General features: G+C 37.1%; 1 protein-coding gene across 1 annotated transcript in view; it reads right to left on the bottom strand.

The window, feature by feature from the left end:
• Positions 1 to 5,125: 5,125 nt before the first annotated feature.
• Positions 5,126 to 27,768, bottom strand: part of LOC108572634 (hemicentin-1-like) — a 68,734-nt gene continuing 46,091 nt past the window's right edge. The window contains 1 exon segment of the mRNA XM_017934892.1: positions 5,126 to 5,235. Coding sequence (XP_017790381.1) covers positions 5,126 to 5,235 — 110 coding nt within the window.

Here is a 27,768-nt window from a genome sequence, read left to right as displayed (position 1 = left end):
ATTGAGAAAGGCAGGATATGACGCAGAATTTTTTAATAAAATTAAGAAAGGCGGTGTATGACGAAGAAAGTATTGTCAACAAAATGGAAAAATAATCTCGTTACCATCGTTAAGTCGAGAAAAAAAGGAGAGCAATGTTGGAAACGGTTTCACCGTTCTATTTCCCTTTATCTTCAAGTGCACTCGTATTTTACTTGTCCGTCAAGCAATGCCCTATTCTACTTGATACAACAGCCTACGTTCTACTCTACACTTCCCCTGTGTGATAGTACCCCTTTCTACGGGCTCCGACGTCCAGTGCTGTATTATGCTTGTCTCGTTAGTCAGAGTTCTATCCTACTTTCTGCGATAACTATTGTTATATTCGACTTGTGTTGTCAGTTGCTTTAAGCGAAATGATCTTGCGAATTATTAACATTTCTCAGTCTTTCAAATTGTAGGCAGTTAACTTCGTTTGCTAATAATGCGATACATCATAGAAAGTTATCTAAAGCATCTGAAGTGAATTATGTAGATTGAACAGAAATTTTTGAACAGGGAACGTTATTTTATTCTATCTTGCAATATATGCGACTTTCAACGAAACAGTACCATTGGTGTTGTTTCTAATTCACGAATACACAAATAATCAGATTTAACGAATGAACATTAACATGTCAAACTTAATACTGAAACTGTCTTTTCAACCCTACTTCGTAAGAAATTATGCATTGGACAATTTACTTTGTCCAGGAAATTTTCACAATCTCACCGTACGTGTATATGTATGTACACTACCGGCCAAAAGTTTGGAATCACCTCCCACTTTTCATCAATATTAAATCTGCTGCTAATTTTTTATAGATCTGAAGTTTATCGCAATTCTACTTTTCTCAATTTGTCTCATATCAATTGATTCGAGCGATGAAAAATTCTTAAAGTCGCTGACTTTTTTCTCGAGATTTTTGTGTACATTGCAATGCTCGGTGATTTGAAACTTTTGGCCGGTAATGTATACACAGATTTTATTCAACAACACTACTATCAACGGATATTTACACTCTAACCTACTCGACAAGTCTCTTCTAACATGATCATTGCACCCAGCATACACTCCGACACCAGGAATTCATTGTTTCGTATAAATTAAGTAGAAAAAACGTGTAGAAAAGAATTTCTTCCTACTGGATTCACACAATTAATTCAAAGCCACCAAGATTCTGTCGCGATGGTATTCGCAAGCTGCAAGAAGAATGGCAAAAGGTCATCGACAATAGTGCAAATTATTTCGATTCTTAATCTCTCTTCATTTTTTTTTAAATAAAACTTTCACTGTACCCAAAAGTCACGAATCACTATTGTAACGAAAAATTGTATTTTTTTGTTTACAGAATTTTAGACCGTACCATTTAATATTCTCCCACAGATTTCCTTATTTTCAGTCTTTTCAAACAAAATTTTTGTTATACCCAAAAGTCGCAAAGAATTCATTTCAACGCTTAATAATAAAAAAGAAATCTCACCGGTTAGAATGCAGAAACTACCCTAATCTAATAAATCGTCGAACAGCCCCAGTGGCGAAAGTTCGTGCAGCATATTCCAGGCGTAATGGTAACCGTAACTCGTTCCACGTTTCCCCTGTAAACGAGGAAAAATCGAGTCCGCGGATTTTCTTAAACCTTAAATTGATTCGTCGAAATATCCCGGTTATCCGTGGAACAATGCTCGTCGAATCGACGGAGAGAACAGTGGTAAACCAGCGCCTATTAATTTCTCTAGTCCTTTCGTAGGTTGCTCGTTCGTCATTGTCAGACGATACTATTAAGCCGGGTGCCGGTGTGTGCTGTTTGATCGCGAAAATTATTGCGGCTGCATGTGGAATTGTCACGGAACAAGCGGCCCTCAATGAAAGCTCGTCTTTTGTCACGACAGCGCTCGCTCTGCGGTACGCCTGCAACTTTCCCCGTAGATGCTGATGTGTGCTTTGTCGCCGATCAGAAAAAAAACCATCTACCCGTTGCGAAAAGCGACGATCGCGTGATTTCGTACGGCAAATGTGGCGTGGCCGAGGCAATAGGGGTACAGGGAAATTTATAAAACCGGTAACCTGGTTAACTTTGACGTTCATCGCGTGTCCCGTTTCTGCAGATGGTCTAGATAATTATGCTTTCGCCCTCGAGGTTCTTCTTCCTGTTCAATATGTTTTGGTAAATTGACAGAGATGGACATTTCATTTTCACGGATTCAGATATCGTTCTGGCGCGTGATTCGATCGATAAACTTGACGGTTTACCGTGAAGAATAATTCACAGGAAATAAAGGAAACGTAAATTTTTTATTAAGTAACGTGGAGTATTTCGGTGTATGATTAAATTTGACCAAAATATACCGAACCTCGTATCAGTTTTCCTATTTTAAATTATTGCTTGTTTTAATTTCTGCGGAAATTTTTTACACCGCGGTGCTAATTGAGTATTCGGTTACTAGTGGAAGTATCGAAGTATTAAAAAGGCTTATAGGAAAGCTACCGCAGAAAATAATGAAAATAATGTTTTGTAGTTGAAAACGTTTTTAATTAAAACTTTCGAAAAAATTCAATGTGTGGCTGTATTGTAAAACCGACTATGTGGAATCATTCAACTCGTACACCTGAATAACTCTTAAACTACGTATTGGTTGAAAAATTGTTACATACAACAGTTGTATAATTTCGATATTAGAAAAACACATGGACAAATGAAGCAAAATATCTCGTTAATTATTGAATTTAGGAGCAATATGTTAATATTTACTTATTTAAAAATTAACATTCTATTAAATTTTGCCAGAGAAAAGTATAACTTTTCTTTTAAGAAAACGCAGTTGACATTCTCCAATCAATGCACAGTTTAGGAATTATTTAGGTGTAAGTATATTGTAAAATTCCTCTTTCTTGATTACCCAGTCTTTTAAAGCTTTGAATATTTAAAAATTTTTAAGAGTTTCTAAATTTTAAATAGCAAATAAAATGTAAATAATGGTACGAACAAGTTTTTGTTATTTACAGATGTACAAACGTATTGCCAGTGGATTTAAAAATTGTTACAGTATGTTTCTTAATTTGTAGAAAGAATCACGTGTCTCTGACGTTTAACTATTCAATTCTAATAAAATTGATATATTCCAACTTTGTGAATTGGTGGAATGAATTGTAAATATAATTGAAAAGTTTTCAAAAATATGATAAATTACTAAATCCCTAGCAATAAATTTATAATCGCAAATGTAATTGAAAATTCGTCAAAAATATGATAAACTACTAAATCTCTATAATGGAAAACGAGACAAAAGTTGTCTGCAACATTTTAAGATAAGTTCTTTATAACAATATATACATAAGTACGAACCTTTATATTATTGTGTATATTTTAGAAGAAATCGAAGAAGTCACGTTCAACACTCGTATAAGAATTGTACTCTACAGTAAACTGCAACTATAGTTATAAAAAATATATAAATGCAAAGCAAAAGTTTTCGTGTTCTCCTCAATGAATTTCATCTGTGTTATCCTCATTAACTGACAATAATTATGGCCAATTAATCACTTCACCCAAAATATCATTGCACTATTCAAAAAAGTTTGAAATAAGTAAATACCTACTACTCTATAATCTATAGTACCACTTGAAAGTATTCATGTAACTTACATTTCCAAAGCGTTTATTATTTGCTTGTTTCTCTATTATTTTCGTTTCAATTAAATAGCCCGACAGATTAAGGGGTCATTCCAGTGTGACGCTTTCAAATATTCAACCCTTTTTCTTGCACATTTCGAAAGTACATATACTCAAGAAAAATACCGTTAAATTTTGGTAAATATGATAAATTCCAAGTATTTCTACTTTTTGAATGGACACTTGAATCCTAAGTTTCACCCTCAACTGCAACCCAGCTCTCATCGAACACAAATACGAACAAAATCCGGTATATCGTCAGTACCTCCACTGGTAAAATTCACTACAACACGAATACATCGAACATTCTCGACTGGGTAGATTTTGTTGCCCTGCAAATTTAACGAGATACGAATCGATCGGTACGAGAACGATTTTCGAGGTAGATTTCGCGTCCTTTTCGAGTATCGTTCGAATTACAGAGATCACCTGACAGCACTTCACGCTGTTCGTCATGCTCCTTAAAGTACAATTCCGGTATCGCTTGTTAAGATCGAACGACCAAAGGCCACGCGATTGTTCCGTTTCGTTTCGCGAACTAACAGCAGGGGACGTCAGCAAAAAAACGAAAAAAAAAAAAAAAATCCAAAACAAAAAGAGAGAAGAAAAAACGTGGCAACCGTCCAAATTGGCAGACATCCGAAGTATCCATTAATTACGAGAACGAGACGCACAGATCGTTGATTATCGCGGACGCTAAGCGTTCCGTGGATCGCACCGAGTCCAACTGCATCATACTAAACACCCATTTACATGTTGTCGGGTTCTCTCCTCTTCGAGATTTCACCCGATTCTTCTCTCCGCTCGTCTTCATCTCCTTCCTCGTCGAAGACGGAAGAACAACAAACCACGTTCGCGAGAGTTCATCGCGAAGCTTACATCGCACAAACGAATGGCTCTTAATCGGAGAACTGTTTCACTCGCGTCGTCGTCGCGATTGACTTGAAAAAACATCTACAGATACAAAGAGGGAAGCAGCTAGCACCAGCTTCCGATCGATGAATCGCTTCTCTTGGGTACACTGCTGCAGATTTACCAATTTTTTCCTGTTTCTTTTTTCTTCCCGAGTTAGAGGTGATTCGTCGCGTCAGATAAAACGATCAAGATATCTACGGAGAGCAGAAGCAGTCAGGAGTGAGTCCATGGGGGGGTCACTAGATACCCGAGACGAGAGATGCTCGAGTTTGTGTTCGCTAGAAGGTCTCTTTGATGGCCGCTGACCTGGCTGCTCTCTCGTTTCTGATTACTTAAAAGCAAGATCGAGGGTGATATACATATAGGGGGCACAAGGTGATTGCTGTTGCTAGAGACGACGCTTTCCTCCTCGTTCTTGCTCCCTTTACTCCTCCCATCCCGTTTCGCCTTTGTTCGATTACGTAAAGGAGGAATGGTGTTTGCTCGCGTTCTTATTGGAAGGCTTCGTGATCGACCAGTCACCTCGCGAACGAACCGGCGTGCAAAAGCAACAGGAGCAACGCGAGAGTCCTCGTTGCCGCGCCGCTGTTGCTCGAATTCCCATGCTGCATCGCCGCAGGATGCTCCCCTGAAACAAGCAGTAAGCCGGGAATTACACTGCGAAGTGAACCGAAGACAATATTTTTTCATCAAACCGGCTCTCGAATCACACACGTTTACCGCCGAGATTACTTATCTATTTATTTGTTAACCCTTTGTTTTGTGTGTGTGTGTGTGTGTTAGCGTAGCTTACGGGCCAAGCGTGAAGCTTGGTTAGCAGTGATCGTAACAGTTAGGTACTTTTAAGATTCAGAGTTTAGAAGATAGATGGAAAAAAGTGTAGTGTAAGGAAATTTTTTCAACTTTGTTATTGAAAAATTGCTGTTTTAGAGTGAAATGGAAATTGATGGTTAAATTCATAAGCAACGTGTGATAAGTAGATTGCGGATTTTTAGTTTTATTAATATTATTCAGTAATTATTATTATAATGAGTACTGTATTTTGGGTTTATTTATATATTTTTGCTTATTGCGTGCATTCTGTGCAGTTTTGTGCCTTCAGATTTTCCATGAACGCATAAAAATTCGCAGACTACAGACAAGACTGTAAGGTTATAGCTAAATTTACTTTTAAATAGTTGTTTAATTATGAGGTCATTTATTTGAGAATTTTGCCGAACCGCTAATTTCACAAACCATCCCTTTTCCAGTAACATTCTTCATTTCAACATCTCTTTCCCCCTTTTCATATTTTCTCATTTAAAATACTCAGCTTTTCCTGAAAAATTTACAACTTCGAAGTCATTCAGAGCGTACAAATAAATTCATCTGAATAATGAAAAACGACGAGTGTGCAAGCTGATTGAAAAAAGAATCTCCGGTGATTTTCCGAGAATTAGAGAAAAAATAATCCCGTGAAAATGCGTGGAAATAAATTTTCCGCCGGCTTTTCATTCTCCAAATCCACAGAGAAGCATCTACATTTTCCGGCGTGCAAGTAGTACAAGTCAGCGGATCGTCGTACAACGTACTAAAAGTAACAAAAGGGAAATTAATAAATAGGAAAAACAAAAGAGATCGCTAAGGTTGCCGAGTAACGTTACACTACAGTTTCTATAAAAGTTTCATTAAACTGTGCTCTACTCCGTTCTCGATCTACTCCCCCCGTTGGCTGTTCATCGTCTCTTGCAGCTCCTCGCATTTATGTGTCTTTCGGTGTATACTTAGCGTGGCCCCGGGGCGACGCCACCACGGCATTTCTGTCACGCGTGCATTCTTGCCCGCTAAGCGTGCCAGGATGGCGTAGAATGCGGAGAAAATCGGCTAGCACGGGGATAAGCCGACTGAATTGTTCGAGGATGACAAATATAGGAGAGGAGCTCGGTAGATGTACCGTGTACACCGGGGCGTGAACGTGCGCGTTGTCAATTTGAGAGAGGCTGCGTTCCACTTTACGATGCCTCGATCAACTTTTTGGTCAAATAGTTGCAGAAGCGTGTTGTTATCGCGCGGCAGCAACCGGAGGGAATTGAACACGGCTGCTCGGTGCGAGTGTTCCGTCGAACCGAATTTTCGGAAATTCTGATTGGAAGTTACGTGACTGCGTGTATTGTTGAGGAAATTACCCCCCCTCGTCAACGGAAACGCAAACGCACCGTTAGCTGCATTGCCATTTCAAGATAATAGTTTCGTGCTGGCGAGATATTTAAAAGAACGAACGTCGAAATTACTTCATTTTTTGGATTTATCAGGTGGGTACTATTTCGAGTATTTTGAGGAGTTTCAAATAAATTAAAAGTTTTTTGTATTGTAGTGTAAAATTTGTAGTTCATACTAAATTACGATGATGATTGTGTCTTTTCTTAACCCTTCGACAGTTTATCCTGAGCGAAACTCAGCAAAAGCGTCAAGTACCTAACTGTTTAGCTCAAGAGAGACTCTTAAGAAGAAAGTTCAAAAGCGACGAGATATTATTGTCATAACTATGATACAGGGGTATGTATCCCTTGTTAAATATAAATTTTTCTGACCGTAATACATAATTTTATTCGACTGCCAAAGGGTCAATGCTAGAATACAATGGCTTTTCTTGTAAAACACACTAACAAGGGACATCGCTCAACAGATTTCGACGAAATTTTGCAGACAGCTAGAGAATCCGAATATATTAGGCACACGTTTTTGTTTGACTATTAATAAACACAGTCGAATCTCTTTTACACGGTAGATAAGTTCCACAGAAAATGGCACAGTTCACAGAGTAACTCAATATTCAGAACTTTTTCACCATCTCACATCGTCCATTATAATATCGTCCTTACGGCGTTAATTTGTTGCGCTGAGTGTCGTCGCGTTCGAATTAAATTCATTCGATTCGCGAGTTCGAGTATCTTATACCCCGAATTTGCATGAAATATGCGCGCCAAGTAACTTCAAACCCGCGTTAAAAAGATACGCGAAAAAAGAGACTCGAGTGTGAATGTTTAGGGGGTGAAATCACTCTGCAAACTTCGGAGCTAGAAAACTATTAATTAGAACATCTCGAAAACGAGTTCAGATGGAATACGTTAAAAGTGGATATGCTAAAACTGAAATCTCCTCTCTGGTGAAGAACGTACAGCAATTTAAATTACAACGGGACATTTCAAGCTTGTCCCTAATGAAGAAAGTACCTGGAATTTCGAAACATTTATACGGAAGTATCAAGCAGAAAATTCGAGTAGCTCTGTACAGTTTGTTGCCCGAAGGTAATGGGTTTCTCTCGTGAACACCGCTACGATTTCGCTAGACGCTTCTCCTGAATCGAAGTATATTTCTCCCCGGGAATTCTACGATGCTTTGGCCTAATTTACGACGTGCAATTCGACGAAAGGCTGCTCGCCGCGAGAAACGCTCATTTTTCAGTGAAAATGACCATCGGCGTTCTCAAGGAAACAGCAGAGAACCGCGAACAAAGATAGGAGAAATAGTAGCGAACCGCAAACATTTATGCCGCTGTAAATATGTATCGAGAAGAACAATTAGCTTCAAATCGAATTTGAAAATGCTATTTTTGGGTGAATTACGCACTTTCAAATTTGACTTTTTCTATGTCTAAAGACTCAAACGAACGAAATTTGTTTCTTTTTCAATTTATTTTTCACGAAGAAGTATTAATTATTGTTTAAACAATACAATTTCCAATCCAAATAATATTTATGTGTATATTACACTTTTGCGAATTTCTGACACAGCCAGTTGGTCGGTTTTATTTTATTTTAAGGAAGTTATTGATTTTTCAGCTTAACTGCTGCTGCGATTTCAATTTCACCTATTTTTTTTTTTTTTATGTGATTTATTCTTTTATTCGTTACTCTGCACATTTATGCTACATATCACATCAATGAATACAGAGAAACAAGCGGACGATTTATGGGCATATAAATCGGCACATGTTTATCTTTCTTCGCTGCCTAACACGGTTTTGTTAAGCATTATTCAGATTGCTCGAGATTAAAGAATCGAGGATTAAGCGCGGAGTACGACAGATAGAACAATAGGCAACCATGGCAGTAAAAGCAATAAGCTTGTTTATCGATCGAAGGATGTAACAATTTGTAAAAATTAGTCGGTCGGTCGAAAAATTGCTAATTTTTCTAATACTTTTCCGAGATCTATATTACACATTTTACGTGTAACGTAGATTCGGAAGAAATAAATCTACACTTAAGGCCGTTTCCTTGTCGGCGCTCTTCACTATTTCGACCACCAAAGGGTAAAGAGTCCTGTCAAGTTTCGCGGACAGGTTTAACACAAAGAATCCCGTTAAATTAGTGTCCGCTATAATTACGGTACCCCTGGCCAGGATAGCTGTGAAGTCTCTTTTGAAAGAACGAAAAAATTTGCAGTACTGGCCAGAAACACAACAACTCGATAAAACACGCTCACGTCTCCGGAATACAAAAGAAATAAACCACTTTCTGCCAACTCGCCTCAAGTATTTTATAACCGACTGCTACGTGCTCGAATATGTGTCACGGTTCGGCTGTTTTCTTCGAAATATGTAAGACAATTTTGACAGTTGGCGCGAATGCCTTACAGTTTCGTGGAAGAATTGATTCAGAAGTAAGTCTAAATAAACGCATATTAAGAATAATACTTCTGTTTTGGATACTGAGAAAAAAAGAAAGAAAAGGAAAACAGCGATTTATTTAAACGAAAATTTTGAGAACCAAAGGAGATCGACGCAAAAATTCAAAACGTGTGTTATTTAGGAGTAATAGTATGCCAAAAGAAAAATGATCCAAATGAGCCTCTGCATAAATAAGAAAATAAGAAGGTTCAATAATAAATTCGATGCAACGTGCTCGTTAAATAAATCTGGAAAAATGTTGCGCAAAATAGTTTCATTCAAATAAACCAGAACACAAATTGGAAGTCCCCGTGAGTTGTTTCACGATGCGTCAATTACTAGAAGAAGCACAGGCAGCACAACTTTCCGAGAAAGTTAGCCGACAAATTCTACCCGCACGCAGGTCCTTTAGAAAAGACACACCCTGCAAACTACTGCTGACAAGTGCCTCAAAAACACCACTATCCTATTTCGTCCGCGTTCCTTCTTTAAATGAAATAAACAACGAACGTGCCAAGAAAGTTTGCCATGTAAAACATTTATTTAAGTTTATTTGCCATGTAAAACATTTATTTAAGTTACCCCTACTGGTTGGTAACAAGGAAAACGTCCAAGGAATTATCCTTGATTATTAATCAGTTTTCACGTGATAAACTACCTTTTAGGGATGACTCGAACTAAAAATAAGACAGCACAAGTAACTACGAAGTAAAAGAAATTTTCACACAAAGCAGAATCGTTTTATCTTCACAGAGTCGATAAACAATCAGGAATCGATATATTAAGATAAATGACATGGATATAGTTAAGTAATTTCCCTGCTCTATCACTGTCAACCATATAACTTACGCATAATTAACACGTTCATTGTCCATGTAGGCATTTAGCATAGTTCCCAAGCGATAAAACGCTCCCAGTGATAATAATGACCGATAATCGGTCAAATTTTGGCAAAGTATGAAGATTATGACGCATCAATAGATATACACGAAGACCCTATATGCGTCGTATAGGTATGCCTACTCTTTGGAATTAGAAGAAATAGACTTCTTTGTCTCCAAGACTAACTACTCAGCAAACTCTAAAACCGATGATCCTCAAAAATAGCTGCTTTTCGTCGTCCATATTGTGAGAATGACAGGATATGTTTAAAACGTATGGATAAGATAGAATATTTATAACGAAGCGATAGTTGCATGAACGAAGAGTGCTCGAGCTAGAGAGATAGGTGAAAGAAGAGTGCCTGAGCCTAGAGAGATAGAGGCGTGTAAGAAGAGTGTTTGGAACGAGTACTTCCGAGCACAAAATGCTTGGTGAACGTGACTGAATGTTTTCGAAGAACGTCTCCCTAAAGTGAAAGAAATAGGGAGCTAGAGAAAGAAAGAATGCGAGGGTGCAAGGACAAACGAGGGTGAAAGAGGCGCGCGAGGATCACTAAGGGAACAATCAGCGAGTAAGTGAGTTCTGACTCTGTAACACTGTCAGTTCACAACATTATATCACTTTCACGTCAAGATATTCAAAATATACAGACTTCATTAATTAACCGAGAGTTCCAAAAGTCAATACCTCTATCCCTAACAACCCCAGTAAATCCTACAACACCATAAGCTTACCCTGTGAACAATCCTGAAATAAACAAGTTCCCGACACCTTTCAATTCAACTTACACGCAAGAGAGTGTCAGTTACACGTGTACACGACACAATTTAATCGATCCAATTTACCCGCACCGTAAACTTCTTCCACCGTATTCTCGACACGTACGGCGTTGGATCATCGACGTCGTACGGAAAATCTCGTCTAGCTATTGCAAAGAAGAAAATGCATCGAGAGGGTAGTATCGGTGGTGGGTAAGAAACGCACGTAGCCAGAAACTTCGTAAGGCTGGATGTGCAGGCGGTGTAGCTAAACGGTAGAGAACAAACTGTGCTTTCAGAGGTATTAATCAGGTTGGAAATCGCGAGAAAGTGCTTTAGGATTTGCAGGGTGCAGGTGAAGTAACCGAAGCTTACGTAACATCGCCGTGTGTATCGGTAAGCGTAGCGTGTCGGCTCACGGTTTATGCTTCGTTTTAATGCCGCTACACCGATATACCTAATCTCGGCTTCCTTTTGCTGCCAAGTTCACGTTCCTGCGTGTGTTGCGGTTCCCGTCTACTCCATGTCGAGCCCCCCTTAGTGCCACTGCACCCATGCCGCATACACATCGCCTTCTGAGGTTTCTTATGTTCAACTGTCGTCGGCATTTAAGGCCAGGATTACTTGGCGCATCTATACGAACACGTTGGGGATTAATTAATATCAACGCGATTTGCTAGGAAGGTGGTAACAAGGGAAGCGATCTACAGAGAGCTCGTAACGCTTCCAGTCCCTCATTTACTGTTTAATCTTACAGAATGCTAATTAGAGTCGAGAAATATGGCGTACTACATCTTTTGTTTTCAGAAATTAAATAACGCTGCGTTGTTTCAGTCGGTAATTAGCGGGATATGGTCGCAAAGTTTACGATATGGTATAGAACGTATCGTTTAGATTGGATAGCTTTTTAAACGAAGACGGTTATCTTCGAGAAAAGGCCATTCAGAATTCTCCGTCTGTAAGCAGCGGCGAAGTTTATAGTTGTATTTTGTCCACCCTCGATAGCCAAGAAGTGTGACAAACCCGAACTTTTCGAAGGACACAAACTTCGACTTTTTAATGGCTCTTGGAAACCGAAGCGCTGGCAACTCAATCATGAGAAATTCTGTGGCGTAGCCAAACTTCTGTCCACCTAGCAAAGAGTTACTAACGGTCTGCGTCCCCTTTTTGGTGAATACACTTTCTGGACCTTGAAACTGACCGAATGTTACTGGATTGTTCGTTTTATTAAAAGAAAAGCAACAGGCTTTTTTTTTTTTTAAGGAAAAGAAGACTTGACGAAAGTTAGCACTTGGGAAAGGTGTTCTCTTCTGCGTCGTGAATCTATAGTCGAATTTCACGTGAATTTTGCTCTATGATTTATATCAGAGCAGCTTGCTATTAGAGTAGGCGAGAATCGATATCGGACTATAAGGGGTTGATTTAACTTGGCAAACTTAACGACAGGCACAGCTGTTCTCGTGATCTTACGTGATCTCGTATATCGTAGTTGGTACAGTGTGAAATTATTGATACCTAAAGCAGGTATCGTACGTCCAGAAATTTCGTCCAGAAAAAACGTCCAGTAATGTCATATCGTAGTTGGTACAGTGTGAAATTATTGATACCTAAAGCAGGTATCGTACGTCCAGAAATTATGCTCGCTAGAACTCAGGCTTGACATTACAATTACGTTATTTTAATTGAATCGTAATTGAGTCAGATGAAAGACGACGAAGGTAAGGAAGAAAATAGTTTCGACAATGAAAGAAGAATCATTATATAGGGAAAATTCGAAATCCAATGCACTCCGATAGAGACTTTGAAGAGAACATGTTTCTTCCCTTTGGTTACGTTTCGAATTACGTTACTTTTCGTCCTGAAAGCTTGGACTTGGGGCATGTATCATGCGTGGAGAGTTGAAAAAGCCCTATTTTCTCGTACCTTTGCCACATAGCCGGAATCGAGTTCAAGTAATCCAATCAAATGCGGAGACGTAAAGATAGTTCTGTTGCGCTTTCATCCAGCTCCAGTTTACAGATGATAGAAACATTTGAAATCGAAAAAACTTTGGCGCCAGTCGGACCCTTGGAAAAATCGGTAAAAATTTCCCGGCTTCGTGCGGGTCGAGGATACTTCCAAAGAGCAATCTAATCAGAACGTTATTTGAGAATGAACTGAGAAACGAGACAGGCGGTGTAACCTTTTTTGCGATACGAAAATAAAAAAAACTTGATGGATAAAGATTTCAAGTAGTTTAATGACATTACCCGTTGATGATACTTTTAAGAGTCATTCTGTGCCATAACTCTTTCCATCGAATCTTACATTCTTAGGGTTAAAAAAAAAAAAAAATTGATAATATTTGTTACGACTCAATTCAGTTATTAATGAAATGAATTATGTACGGCAACAGTTAGTTTGCGTGTGATCATTGTAAGTACCTGCAAGGACACGTAATCCAGATATCCAGCAATGGTTATTGACTCGAAGTCACGTATGTAGATTGTATCTGGTGATGTAGGATTGATTGTTTGCTAGAGGTATGAGTGTGTTTTGTGGATGACAAGCAACTTGATGTTGCACTGCCTTGAACTTTAGAGATATTGCCTTGAGAGTAGGTGACCACAAAGTGGGGAAGACAAGGGTGTCTTCTGGTGAGAGGACTATGAGGGACAGCATGCCACTTACCTCGGAACCAATCAAAGGACGAACACCTTTACCACTTTAATCCATCCACCATAAATTTGTAACGTATATTTTGGATGAAATTGTGTTCTAAAGTTTAAAGTATCTATTCAATATTATTAATATCTATCCAAGTATCTAACAAATGTAAAAGTTATCAAAAAACTCTAATACCAATTTGACTTTAAATATTTACAACACACAAAGTTTTGCTTTTGATTTTTAGAGAATACACTACCCCGAGACTCATTAAAAATGGATAAAAGTTGGGAATTTTTTTCGTAGGTATCTACTAAATGAAAAGTTTCAATTTTTTCCAGAGGATATAAATGTAACTTTCAGCGTTTGGCCTAATTTTTAAAAAGTGACAATTTTGTAACGTGTTTATTTTTTAAAAATTGGAGAAACAAGCTGAGAGTTAGATTTATATCATCTTTTAATTTAGTATTCAAGTTCTTACGTAAAATTATCGCGTTAAGGTCTAAGTAAGCAGGTAACCTTATATTTACTCCAACGTTATGTTTTAACATAATTAACACGTATCAACTAGTATTACTAATTGCAAGTATTATACGACATGTGATTTGTTACTTCAACCTATTTTGTCTACCGTTAACATTTCATCTTTTATATTTGTCGTAAGTATACGAGTGAAAATGATTTTCAAGTTATAAAAGACGAATTACTTTAGAAAAGACGAATAGATGAAGTTGACGTTGGCTTGAAAGCAAACTTAATTATAGAGTGAAAAGGAGCGAGTTAGCAAGACGAAAGCAGAATATCTTTTCAGTGAGAAGCGTTTCAATCAAGATGTAATTTTGTAGTCAAGCAATCTTGGATTACAGGAAAACCGTGCAACCAAGAAGTTTCTTGAATTAAACTTCCGAAAATTAATACCGTGTACTTAAGACATTAGCATTTAACCGTGAAACAAATTCATCCAAATAGAATTTCAAATTCCAATTATACACAATAAAGAATTCAGAAAAACTACGCGTTCCTAAAGGAGGAAAGGATTTCTCATTACCACAATAACTATCCTTTTAACACTTTAAGATTGAATAACAAAAGTAACGTGCCTTTTCCACCAGAAAAAACATTAAAATTTTTTAAAGAATCTAAAAGAATTTAAAAGACATTAAAGAATCTTGAAAACTGATACGAATTATTTTGCTAACGGAACATCCATAAATCTAAAGTCCTCTAATAATTTTCCAATAAACGGTTCGATAGTGCTATTTTTATTTCGATACATTTTCGCACCGTAAAGTAAAAACGAGCATTTTTTTGACTAAGTATTTATTTGATTAAAAAATACGTGGCTCGTAGAAAAGACGCTCTCTTCGCTTCATACACAGAATTAACCGTTCCTCTTTTTGCACAGTCGTCGCAAATGTCGTCACCTGCTTTTTCGCATCGGCTGATATATGCCGAAAACAAAAAGCGGGGCAATGGCTCCGGAGTTGTTAGCACTCAAGTTTTTTAGCCGCGTAGCCACGACCAGTGCTACGCAATGCGCTCAATATTGCGTTCGCGACAGCTACACAGGGTCAGCGCAATTTAAAAGTTCAACTGCAAAAAGAAACGTGCAAAATTTTTCACTCAGGAGCGTTTCTAGCAGAACGAATTATGTTAGGTGTAGAAATGAATTCTTTCTTCCAGTTTCCATCGCGACGGTATTATTCGCAGGCTGCCAGAAAAATGGCAAAAAGGCATCGACCATTGGTGATAATTTATTCGAAAAAATTCGATAGAACGTTTAACCCCTTAACATATGACAACTTGTCAGACACGTGGCAGAGATTCCGGCGAAGATGTGAGAAAAATCGTTGCATTGATAAGAAAAATTCATTGTAATCCTAACTTTCGTTCGAATTTCTAAGACTGAGGATTACGAAGTGTAATTAATTTCTGACAGATTAGTTTCTGTTACCTGATACAGTACTGAAATAGAAAATGGCTGACGCTTAGATGCACAGTCAGAAAAGAAATCATAGGTTAAGGGGTTAAATCGAGGAAACACATTTTTCGTTCGTTTCCTTGAAAACAGAAAATTTCGCAAAGAAAAGGGAATCATTCCCGGTGTAACAAATTTTGCCAAGTTTACTGCAAATTATTTATCGATTCTGTCAATTCTTAGATAGTATCGAAATTCGTTCACGTTTTATTTGAACTTCGGCGAGTAAATCTGGTCGCAGCAGCAGCATTCATGTATTCGATGTCGCCAACTGTAGTTTGCCCCGCGTGAAATCACGCGAAACTAACTGACAGTTGGATTTTATAGTGTATAATTACAGCGCATCGCGAATCAATATTAGCTTTTCGACGATAATATTACTATGCATATTAATGCTATGCTTGTCATTCATAGCGTGGTCAGATTTACGTCACCCGAGGCGAAACCCAATATCCCAGCAAGTATTATCACTAAAATTATACTTAACGAATCGGACACGCTTGTAATTAGTTTCAGAGGCGCCGAATTCAACTGTATAAGTAATAGGCGCTGCTGAATAATTTATGTTACTCCGTTTTAGCTGATTAATTCGATGTTCGTAAATGAACGAATACGCGGGACGTGTTAATTTACACGTGCTCTCTCTTGTATTAAAACAATTAATATTATAGCCGGTATGAAATCATTCCGGTGGTCCCATAAATATCGATTCCAACGAAAATTCCTACAGGTGACAATAGTGTAAACGATCGATTTTGTCAATGGTCCATTGCAATTTCATTCTTTATCACCAAAGTATTTTAGTTCCTGGTCGTTGTTAATTTTGAAGGTTTACCAGAATTAAGGATACATGATAAAGCAACTATTTATTTTTGTAAGGACTGTGTGTTAATGTCTGATACTGCGAAGTTCACAAAGTTCTGCTTAAAAGTTCAAATCCGAATGATTCAAAATTCAAAAGATCTAAATAACTTCTACGAATTGGAACTTGAATTTTGTAAAAAAAATCGCTTAAATGAACACGTATTTATATCTATCTTTACTTTTACTTAAAAATGAAGATTGAAATTGTCTAAAAAATTGTCTGCGTCTGATGAACAAGAAATCTTTAGTTTAACTAATGTTAATGGGTAAACTAATATTTATAATTAATTTAAATTTTTGTTTAAACTATTTTTAAACAAAACGTTACTCAATACAAGATTCAATTGACGCGGTTATTATTTAATAAATTTCTGCTCTTCGTTCAACTTCTCTTTACGAGACTTTCTTATCACTTCGTTCCGGATAATTCAAGTACTGCTTCAAGAAGACGTATTTACGATAAGAAATTATCGATTTATGAGAACGAGATTGATTTTCGAACGAGACCGATCGCGAGAACAGGCAAAAGACAGAAGTAAAAAAGAAAAAAGCTCAGTGGCATATTTTTCTTTCGTTTCTCATTCGCCGGCGGAAGTATTTTTAATTAAAGAGTTCTTCCGTGCTTCGGAGCAGTTGTAAAAAGTTTTAGTGCACAGTTCTATCGAATTTGGAGCGAAAATCGATGCCTGGGACACGGTAATTAACAAGTTTAAGTTGAAGTTTAAAGCTCGTCGACTTGCTTAAAAGTTCGACGTAAAACGTATCGTTCGTATACGAAAAACCGAGGAGAGAGAGAGAGAGAGAAACGAAAATGGTAAAGTAGAAGAAAGGAAAGCATTCATGATACCGGTTTCGATCTCACGTACCATCAAGCAAATAACGTTACGAGCGTATCGTGCAAATAAAACTGTCGAGAGCTTCGTGACGTTTGTTTTTAATTTCCCGGGGAAAAACGAAATTGAACTCGCACAGTGAATAAAGTATGCAAGCATTCCAGCCGAGATCTGACCAGTCAAGTAAATATTTAATTAAACTTCTCACCAGACGAAACCTGATCATTTCTATTTTCGCGTCCTACTTAAAACACCGTGTCCATGTCTGATTACGTTGCTTCTTCTATCTCGCCCTTTCAATACAGTACACCTTTTCCCATACGTTTCGCAATAATTCACCAATTCTTCAAATATTATTTGTACGTAGAAAAATATAAACAACGTTGTTTCATTCGAAGGAATAAAAAAAAAACGATTGATTCTTTGTTAAAATGCTCTTCCAGGGATTCTTGTCGTCAATGATGCGGATTAGCAGTGATGAATTTTTGCACGGTTCTGCCAACTCACGTCGATTTTGTAACTTTGAAATTTATTCAATTATTTTGGCGCGTTGCCTGAAAACGTGGAATAATACGGTGTGCACAGCACAAAGGAATAGTTTTAATTAGTATACCTACAATAAAAACGCACGAATTTCTACGGTTTTCGCAGACAGAGCTGCTTCAATCAATTCGCATATTCTAAAATTTTATGACTCGATTCTTGCTTGATTAAATATTTTTAAGAATCTTCAATTGCAACAGTTCAGGTTGTTTTCTATGACATAAACGATTTTTCACACCCTGAAGTTAAAAAAAAAATTCTAAATATTACTAAACATGTTCCTTCATCTCACAACTATTTCTGTTTGCAAACACAACAAAACCTAGACTCACAGGAAAAAGCATAAAGCCTGAAATACCATTCTTAAAATTTACACTGTTTTCTAATTAATAAATCTTCAAACGCGTTAATTGCTTCAGAAATTCAAGGAGGAATTATACCTTGTAACAGTATTATGCCGGTAATATACTATCAATTTGAAGTTACTGCTACGAAATGTCGACATCCACGAAGTAACTAAAATTTGCATACATTAACCGGTCACCAACGATAAATTACGCATTAGACCGGCCGCCATCTCCGCCAAAAATTGATGCATTCAATGAATTACGCCGGAGAAATTATCTCTAAACACCTGTGGCTGCGAAATTACCATTCAATTAGAGCACAAAGACTCCGCAACGTGTTCTACAGTCTGTTTTGCATCGAACCGGTGTGGTGCCACTATTGCGCGAAATAAAGAGCAGACAAAATGGCAAGCCGTTCTACGTGGTTTTTGTAGGAAGATTTATAAGGAATAAAGAGCCGTGCAAGTGTAACGTCGTTATACCCGACATAACGGGCCACAGTATTTGCATGAGGTATTTATTTTAGCAGTATGTTGTGGTGGAATCTGTTACACGCTGCATTTGCCTAAGTATCTGAAAAATGCTGGCCGGTGTTGAAACGCTTTTTATTCCTTATTTCAGCCGGGTAATTATTTTGCAATTACGCGCAACTTTTATAGCAATGTCAGACGTCGTTTGAAAATTTTCACATTTCCGACAATGACCTGAACGAGTCTGAAGCAAAGAACGTTCTGACCTATCGAGAATTTGTAATCGAGAGCAATTTTATTTGGTACAGTCGCTTCTTTTATCCACTGCAAATTTAGCCACGTGTATATCACGTGAAATAAAAGTGATCGTTTCAAATAAAAATAAAATTCGTGTCAATTCTTGAAATACATGCATATCATATTTTATGATATTTATTGTAACTATCCGAAGCTCAACCTTTTACCTTCGTCAAAAATGTATTTTAAATGTCTTCAAATTTCTTCAAAAACTTCATTAAAAAGCAAGGTGGATTTTATTTAACTCTCAAAGAGACGTGTCGGTGTAATAAACGTAATTTGATCGATTCAATCGAGAGAAAATGTGAATAGCAGAACGTATGAAAGTTTTATCGACCGATGGTCATGGGAGCTCTTTAGCTCAGCGAACGTTTGTAATAAATAATGGAAAAGAACAGAACATACGACACTTATTCAGTTTCCCACAATTCTCTGATCAGGTTCCCCGTAAGATCCAATCATATTTGATTAATCGCGGGATTGCCAATTTATCTAGGCTATTCGTGGCCATATTAGCGGTTCTGTGTGTCTGCGTACTTGGATCCCGAAAGCCAGCCTCAGATGTATGGAAGCAATTAGCAAATCAGCTGTCGCCAATGTTTGTTCATGACTGATGAAGGCACTGATGTTTTGGCGATCACACGTATATCTCGTTCATAATTGACCACGACATCGCTAAATTCGCAAACTACTTTGGTTAATTCGGTTCGTCGAAGATTTTTGCCGGAGAGAAACAGGTCAAAATGCAATTCCAACAACGAGTAATTACGAAAGAAATAAAGGAACAAGGATTATTATCGTTTCAATCGAATTGCAATGGTAAACGGACCTTGCATGACCGTGTACAATAGAATCTGGCGTTTATGCAACCTACCGATATTCAGTTCAGAACGACGTGTTTGAATTGTTCTTAACAAACAACTGTTATTACTAGATTACTGGCGTTTATGGAATTAAAACGTATCAAAATATGCAAAATACACGAGAGTAACGTTATGGTATTACCAACTGTACCTACGGTAGATTTATCAACGGATTAGTGCCTCTGATTACGTATCTCAAGAGATTCTACCTTAAGAGATTCTATTTCAAGAGATTCTACCTCAAGAGAGTATCGTATTTTATTTACAGTACGAATACATTTACTCGTAACACTCTCAAAGACTGGCTTACACTCAGACTCCTTCCACTCATCCAGATTCACCCTCTTATGCACACATTTTACCCTCGTTCTTTGCCGATCAGACAATGGGTTCGGCTAACTTCCCTCGTGTCACCTAACAAACGTATTTTCCCTACTAAATCGGATTTGACTGCAGAAACTCGAACATCGCGTTCGAAAATGAAGGAACAAAATTAACCTCAAGATCTCTGCTACACTTCCACCTGTAAAAAAAACTATCACCATCGTACTATATCTTTCTTGCAACCATCCAACTCTGGTAAGTAACGTTCTCCACTTATCGCTGGAAATAACGGAGATATTTCAGGTGGAAAGAGTTGGTAGAACATCCTGTACCTGCAATTGTCACCGTTCCACAATCTCATCTAGCACAGATACTTCCGGACCCGAAAGATCGCGCGCTAAATTACCTAAAAACACACCCTCTTCCCTCGCGGAGGAGTGATTTAACGAACGGTCTGTTCCTGTTCCCCCTAAAAGACCGCATTTGTGAAAATCCTGATCGTACAGCGGGGGCCGTTGCATAATCCCATTAAAGTGGGATCTGATTTGCAGCGAGACGCTGTGAAACGGATGAGAAGAGGGCGTGCACAGGCAGAGTTATTGCGAGTTTTTTCACGAGACATTAGTAGGTGGGTATTCGGGTCAGCGAATAGGCGGCTGTTAATACAATGTACTCGCGCTACGTCGTGAATGAGGCAGAGCCCAGGCCCCGTGTCGAGTATTCATCTCGGAAAGAGGAAGGATGAGGGTTCAGGAAAGAGGAAAACCCAATCTAGACATGCAACCAAGTTCAGTTCAGCTAATCCAGTCGTAGACCACGTATGCTGCCTACTGTCTGCCAGTTTCTATCCTGCCTGCCAGCCTGCTACTGTGCTCTAGAGTATAGGGTGTCGCAGTTTCAATTTTAACTGCTGCGCAACCTTGTCGAGCATGGAAAACACGTTGGAGACATATTGTCACAAGATTATCCCCCAAAACAGGCAATATAAAGTGACAAAGTCTTTACTTTCTTCATTACTATTTGTGTTTTTGATATAATAAAGATCGTGGATTGTTCATTTTTTAGTTACGGGGACATTTTAGTGTGATACTTTGGAACATTCGATTTTTTGGCATTTTTCGAAAGTGAACGCAGTGTTCAATTTTGGAAAAGAAATTCCAGGCATTTCAGCTTTTCAGATATGTACTGAATTAAAATTTTTATAAAATACCTTATGCAAGTGTATATTTAGAAATCTCACTAAAAGTTGAACTTCGAACAGATCTGTCCTGAATCATTTTCAGAATAACAGAATAACACAGATTCGAGATAAGAAAACGAAGCACAGTAAGATAGAATACTTCCCAAAATCTCAGTGGCAGTTTCATGTCAAATTACCACGTATATCGCACCTTTCCGGGAACGAAATAAACCCAAAGGAAAAGAAGATTCGCCGAATTTCAGCAAGCAGTCTCGTCTAAAATTACATTACGCCCGGATCAGAAGATCCTTTTCTCGGAGGAAGCAGATGACGTATATCAGGGGTCTGATTCGAGGTATCAGCAGTTTCAGAGATAATATCGCGGCGAAATTAAAACGGCACACCCTGTATATGCATCACGTGCACGTGCATAACCAATGCTCATCTTTGTGCTTGAACTCGTGAGAATAACGATCCCCTGGTTTCTCTTTCGAGAAGAATGAAGCTTGCCGGTAATTCTGTACAGCTGAAATCACTATCTACCCTCGGATGAGTCAGTTTCGACGCGTATGTTGCCACGCATCGGGGTATACTAACTGAAACATTTTCCTCTGGTTGAAACAATTACGGGATCTCCTGGTGAAATCGCCGGATCACCGAGCGAGGAATTCAATGTAATCTAGAAGTTACATGTTCTCTAAATACTGTTCCGCAAGTATTGTATACACCGTATGTATGTACAACTTTAAGCAGACGTATTAGTTCCTTGAATTTCAGGGTGTACGCAGGATTAACGTAATTTCTCGTACGTTGCTGACAAAATGTTTGCAGTCATTAAGGATATCAAGGGGAGAAATTTGTAGAAGAGGAATAGCGTTTCGGAACGATTTGAGGTAGTTAGCTAACAGGTAGGATATCTTGACGTTGGAATTTATTGAAATCAGGCTAATTGTTTGTGAATGAAAAATTGTTTAAAAAAACCTGACGTTGGTAGAGTAAACTCGATGTTTGAATAGTAAATGGTTTAATTAATCGTTAATCTCAGGAGAGGAATAAATTCATGCAGTTCGATTAAAAATTCGCCTGGTATTAAAGAATCCTTGAATTTTGTGAAAGAAGACACAAGGGGCAGTATAACGAAGTTATAAATACCAGGAACATTTTATTCTGTATATTATACAGGATGATCCTCGTAACGTGATCATCTTAAATTATTCTCTTGTTAGTGGACCGGTGGAAATTCCTTTTGTGTCGTATAATGTGGTTTAACGAGACTTCCAAGATGATTATAGTCTATTTTTTGTTTCATATTTATCTGAATAAATTTTCGCTAAAATCATTATTCATGAAGTTATCGATATTGCTCGAGTTACAATTTTATAACACAAACGGACAATAGTATTTCATGTGCAAGTAATTTCGTATTATCTTATCAATCAAAAGCACGAAATTTTTGTTGTTATTGCTTGATCAGACAATAAAATCAGGAAAACGTGCATTTTAAATTTTTAAATGAAATGAATGCATAGAGTAGACTGTTACAGTATATAATAAATAATAAAATGAAATTATATTAATAGAATAAAATTCGTTAAATGTTACTTGGAAGACGCGTTACTAGAAATCGTATTATTATATTAACTATTGTGCAGATTTCTTTGAACAAGCTCTCCCAGTTTCACCAGTATTTTACTGGAGGTACTGTAAAAACAGGAAGAGTAAGAAAACCTCAGAAAGAAATAACTTCCATTCTCTGTAGGTCACCGTGGAACAAAGGAAATGCTTAAAAATTCGTAATGATGGCGTACACGTGCAGTTTTGTATTTTATAAGAACTGAAAGAACCAACGTAACTGGTCACAGATATACCTGGGAAGGTAGCTGAATTTAAGATGTGAATTAAGATCATCCTGAATGTTCCCGCGGTTTTAAGCCGTTCATTATGCAAAAACATAACTTCTCTGGAATTAAACATTTTTACTTCAAATAATCTCCACAATTTTCGATACACTTTTGCCAACGTGCTGCAACAAAATTAATTCTGTGTACAGAAAAAAAATCTCTCAAAGTAGGGGGTTGAAAACATATTTTCTGAAATATCTGGAGAATTAGAAAATCTAGTTTAAATATGAATATTTTTCATACACAGTAATGTAAATTAAAAAATTTCGATTTCATCCAATGCTTTCAGTAGTAAAAAATAAATTTCTTTGAAACGGCGAACAACTCAAATACGAGATTACACAATATCATTACGCGTTTATTACGTGAGAATTATCAGTTGAAGACTTGTAACAAGATATTTATACCGAACAACTTCGTTTCATCAAAACTGTATCCAATGATACTTTAAAAAGCAAACAGAACGTAAAATGTTCCCTCTAGCGAATCCGATACTATACGGTTTTCAATTCTCGATATATTTTCTTACAACTTGCAACTTCTGAAATATAACCGTGAACTTTGAGAACTGTTAACAGTCGTAAACATAAAGGATAGGAGCACGTGAAGTATATGTCTGGGAACTATTCCCACAGGAGACGACCCGTTTTATTTCCAGAAAAATGTTGCAACATGGATGTAAAAGATGATACTCACGTTATGACTGTATTATTTTCTCGAATTGACGTATATAACACACTGGGTTAAAGGAACATCTTTACGAGATAACGAGAAAATGATATTTTCTTCGACGTATTGTTTACCGTGTTTATCGAAGCCATTTCCGTCGATTTAATAAGCTGACTGTGTGTGCTTCTCTGGTATATTTTTCTCGAAGTATTCTCAAATATCCTGATAAATTGGGAAATTCATACTTAACTAACCAAAAGATATCTTACAATCTTTAACAAATAAGAAATGACAAATTTTTAAATATACCTGTTAATTAACTGTATTTTTAAATTTTCCAAAGTGATTATAAATTAATTCCATCCCAAAATTGTCACAAAAATATGCACAAAAATATAGTTCCCTAAAAATGCATAATTTCCATTATTAAATTTTGCAAACTGTTCAAAGGCAGGCACACAATTGTGCCGATTTCATAAAAATTATTTGTCAATTCTAATTGCAAAAGCTCAAGTAACAAGAAAAAAGTGGAGATATTTAAATATTACTGGCAAATGTATTTTCTCATTTTAATTTAAATTATATTCTATTCTGATATATTCCAGAAAAGTGTTTGAAACATTTCCCTCTTCTACCTGTGCTTTTTACTTTGCCCCCGTGGGTAGACTATTTTCCCGTTTCCCGTGAAAACGCAGAGGTGTTTAATTTGTTTGTGCAAATACAATATGAAGCGGATCTGTGGTAACTTCCATTGTGTCGGATTCAATTGACTTCAATCAGATCATCAAATTCAATGGGATACCATCGATTGTCGGGGCCAGGCAAAACCAGCGAAACGCAGCGTCCTAAACTTTCTACCAATAATATTACACCAAACTACGAAATTTCCGCCCATTTAAACTCTATCGCGGATACAATTGAACGATCTCGTTGCATCTCGTGCTATTAACGAAATCCACTGGTATTTCGCGAACTGCGTAAACAACAGTTGTATCATAAACTAAACGCGGCTCGTTGGAATGTCGTCGTTCTATCGAACCATGCAGCAACAAATACAGCGAAAAATCACAATTATTGCTCTTTCGAGGAACAAGTGGATACGAGAAAACTCATCAAAATTCGATAAGCGACTGTGTAAAAGATTTAACACTCAGTTCACTCTTTTCTGGCATATTTCCAGGCAAACTTTCCAACTTCCAAAATATCAACAGCAAAACTAACGAGAAGTTGTGACTTTTAGGAAGAAACACAGATCGTTCAGTTGTTCCATAGCTCGCTATAAACCTTGTTAACTGTTGCAAAATTCCTTTGAACTCTCCGACAATGGATGCCGAACAATAGAAAGGTTCCAAAGGAATAGTTTCCGCGGTGAGTTCACGATAATAAAAGTGTCTAATACTTTCGGTCAACGTTGTGTATATTTCACTGTATCCCATAGAAATTAATCCAGCATCGAACTAAACAATCGAAACTATAGACGACTGCGTGAATAATTGCAATTAATACGTCAACGATCGTCTCTGACACCGGGGAGTTTTCCTCTTTGATAGGCAAATTCAATTCTTCCGCGTTGCTATTTATTCCAACCTCCTTTAGTATTATAAAATATCTGGCAAACAACAGCAGTCTTCGTTCCTATAAACATTCAGTACATAAATGTCAAATAGATTCCAATTTATGAATGCATATTGAATACGATTCCTATTATCTAGCCCCTCGTGCACACTTTTTATCCGTTCCGAACAAAGGAAACAAGCGTTGTACTCCTCTATTCCATATCCAACTTTCATCGAGCAAATTAATTCTGTGCAACCGACTACACCAGCGACGGGGAATTATACGTCCACCGTGGGCGAGCACGATTCAGCGAAAATAGGCGATACACGATCGTATCGGAAGAAGAAAAAAAAAAGGAAAACGGAGGAAGAAGAATAGAAAAGGTGTGATAGGAGAGGTGTGAAGCTCCTTGGACAAAAGAGCGGAATATACATCGTTAACGATGTTCGAAAGAAGAATTTCCACGCGAGAAGTTCGTGTAAATGTACGGATTAAAAGTTTCTCATCAGCAGACCAGATAGTTGGTTTAATTACTGAATCCTACGGTGGAATCGTGAATTCGCCGACGTTGCTCTTCTCACTTTTCATCGTGTACTTTCCAATTCCTGTCTATCGACTTCTTTAATCCTTTACGTCGTTCCTCCTTTTCCCGCTTCTTCGTGCTCGATGTTGCAGTTTACTATTATATGAGGCCGATCTATTAACAGTGGCAAGTTCTGATCGCAGTAAAAATATCTGCTATCAGGCGATTATTTCAGGTGATTAACGTTGTTTTCAAATTTCTTTCACATTTTTTATCGTGGACTTTACAAATTGTTCAGTTGGACATTTGGTAAATTCTTCTAGCACTCAGTTTAGATAACAGTGAATGACTATTCCCAGTGAAACGCTATCTTGCAATAGTTATCTCCTATTGATATTGTACGGTTAGGTCAGTGGAACGCTTCCTTTTTTCTAAATATCAAATTTTCTCTGTTAAGAGAATTGTTCTGTTTTACTAATGCTGTACAGGGTGTTCTGATAATTATGGTGAGATCAAAAGTATTTTTGTGCATCTGACATAATATTATACTATTCAGTATTTTTCAGATATTTACAGACATCCATTTGAACACTTTTTACATTAAATGTGTAAATCATCAATTAAGGTGCTACAATTTATTTGGAAGATGCTTCGAAAGGGACAAAGAGGACTAATTTTTTTAAATGGAAATATTGTCTTTTTAATTTTGCATTTTTGAAGAATTATAGCAACGAATACATTTTCTTTCAAAAGAAACTTCCTAACACGTCCTAATATTAAAATAAACGTATTCTGTGTTAAGAAACATTTAATTAAATCATTGTTCATAATTAATACTAGACACGAGAAAACACTTTCTACATTCCATTCGAAGTTCTCTACCAATATTGAAAGGATTAACAGTGTCAAGAGGTAAAAAGTTTCTTCTCTGTGATTAAAAAAATGTATAATTTCTTAACGAAATAACTGTTTCGTTGCAAGAGTACACAGTGATCACTGATCAACACAGTTTGTATTGTAGTTAGATACTGAAATTAAAGAAGGATGACTTTGTTCATACTTTTAACATGACATCGACATTCTATTCAAAAGTCGAGGGACACCGATTACCCAGGAGACATTAATCATTGGAGATATACATACCTTCCACGCTTTGACCCTTTTATCGAGTTTTATATACAGACCTAGTTTTTGTTATGCTCGTCCTTTTCTTTATTTTAATTGTTAACAAGTGAGTGTACATTTTTTTTTCTCTTTTCCTATTAATATATGTTATGTTTTTGAATATAACAATGTAAAAACATGCAACGTTAAGTAAATTTTAGTGCGGTGTACGGAGACTTTTTTTACTTATACGCAAAATCGCATGAAAGTGAGATGTGTTACCCTAAAAATGTACAAAGAAAATTAACTAAAATTTTCTAACGTTGGGATCTTTTCATAAAAATATTTAACGTGTAAAACGATTGAAACGTAACCTATGAATTAACGAAGATTTGCATACGCGTTATAGAAGGAAAGAAAGGAAACTTTTTCTTTGGTAAAATATTATAATCACGAGTAATAAAAAGTGCGTTTCATTCTAGAATTACAAGAATAGATCTTGTATCTATACCATCATTTGCAAATTTAGCAAATATTAATACAAATCGAATTTCGAAATAGATATTACAATTACTCGTTTACGACTTTCAAAATCGTCCTTCATCTTTTCTTGTCCCTTCTTCTTATTCTTACCTGCACCAATTATTCACGAAGCAGAAGTCAACAAACTTCCACGTCCGCGATAAGAACAGATTAAATTGAAATTCGAAGTATCGCCAAATGTACAAGTTTCATCTCTCGTAAATTCCGAATCTTCTCAACACAGAGAAT

This window comes from Habropoda laboriosa, unplaced genomic scaffold (genome assembly GCF_001263275.1).
Source record: "Habropoda laboriosa isolate 0110345459 unplaced genomic scaffold, ASM126327v1 scaffold22, whole genome shotgun sequence".
Taxonomy (NCBI): Eukaryota; Metazoa; Arthropoda; class Insecta; order Hymenoptera; family Apidae; genus Habropoda; species Habropoda laboriosa.
The sequence above is the reverse complement of the archived record's forward strand: the minus strand, read 5'-3'. Positions and strand labels throughout refer to the sequence as shown.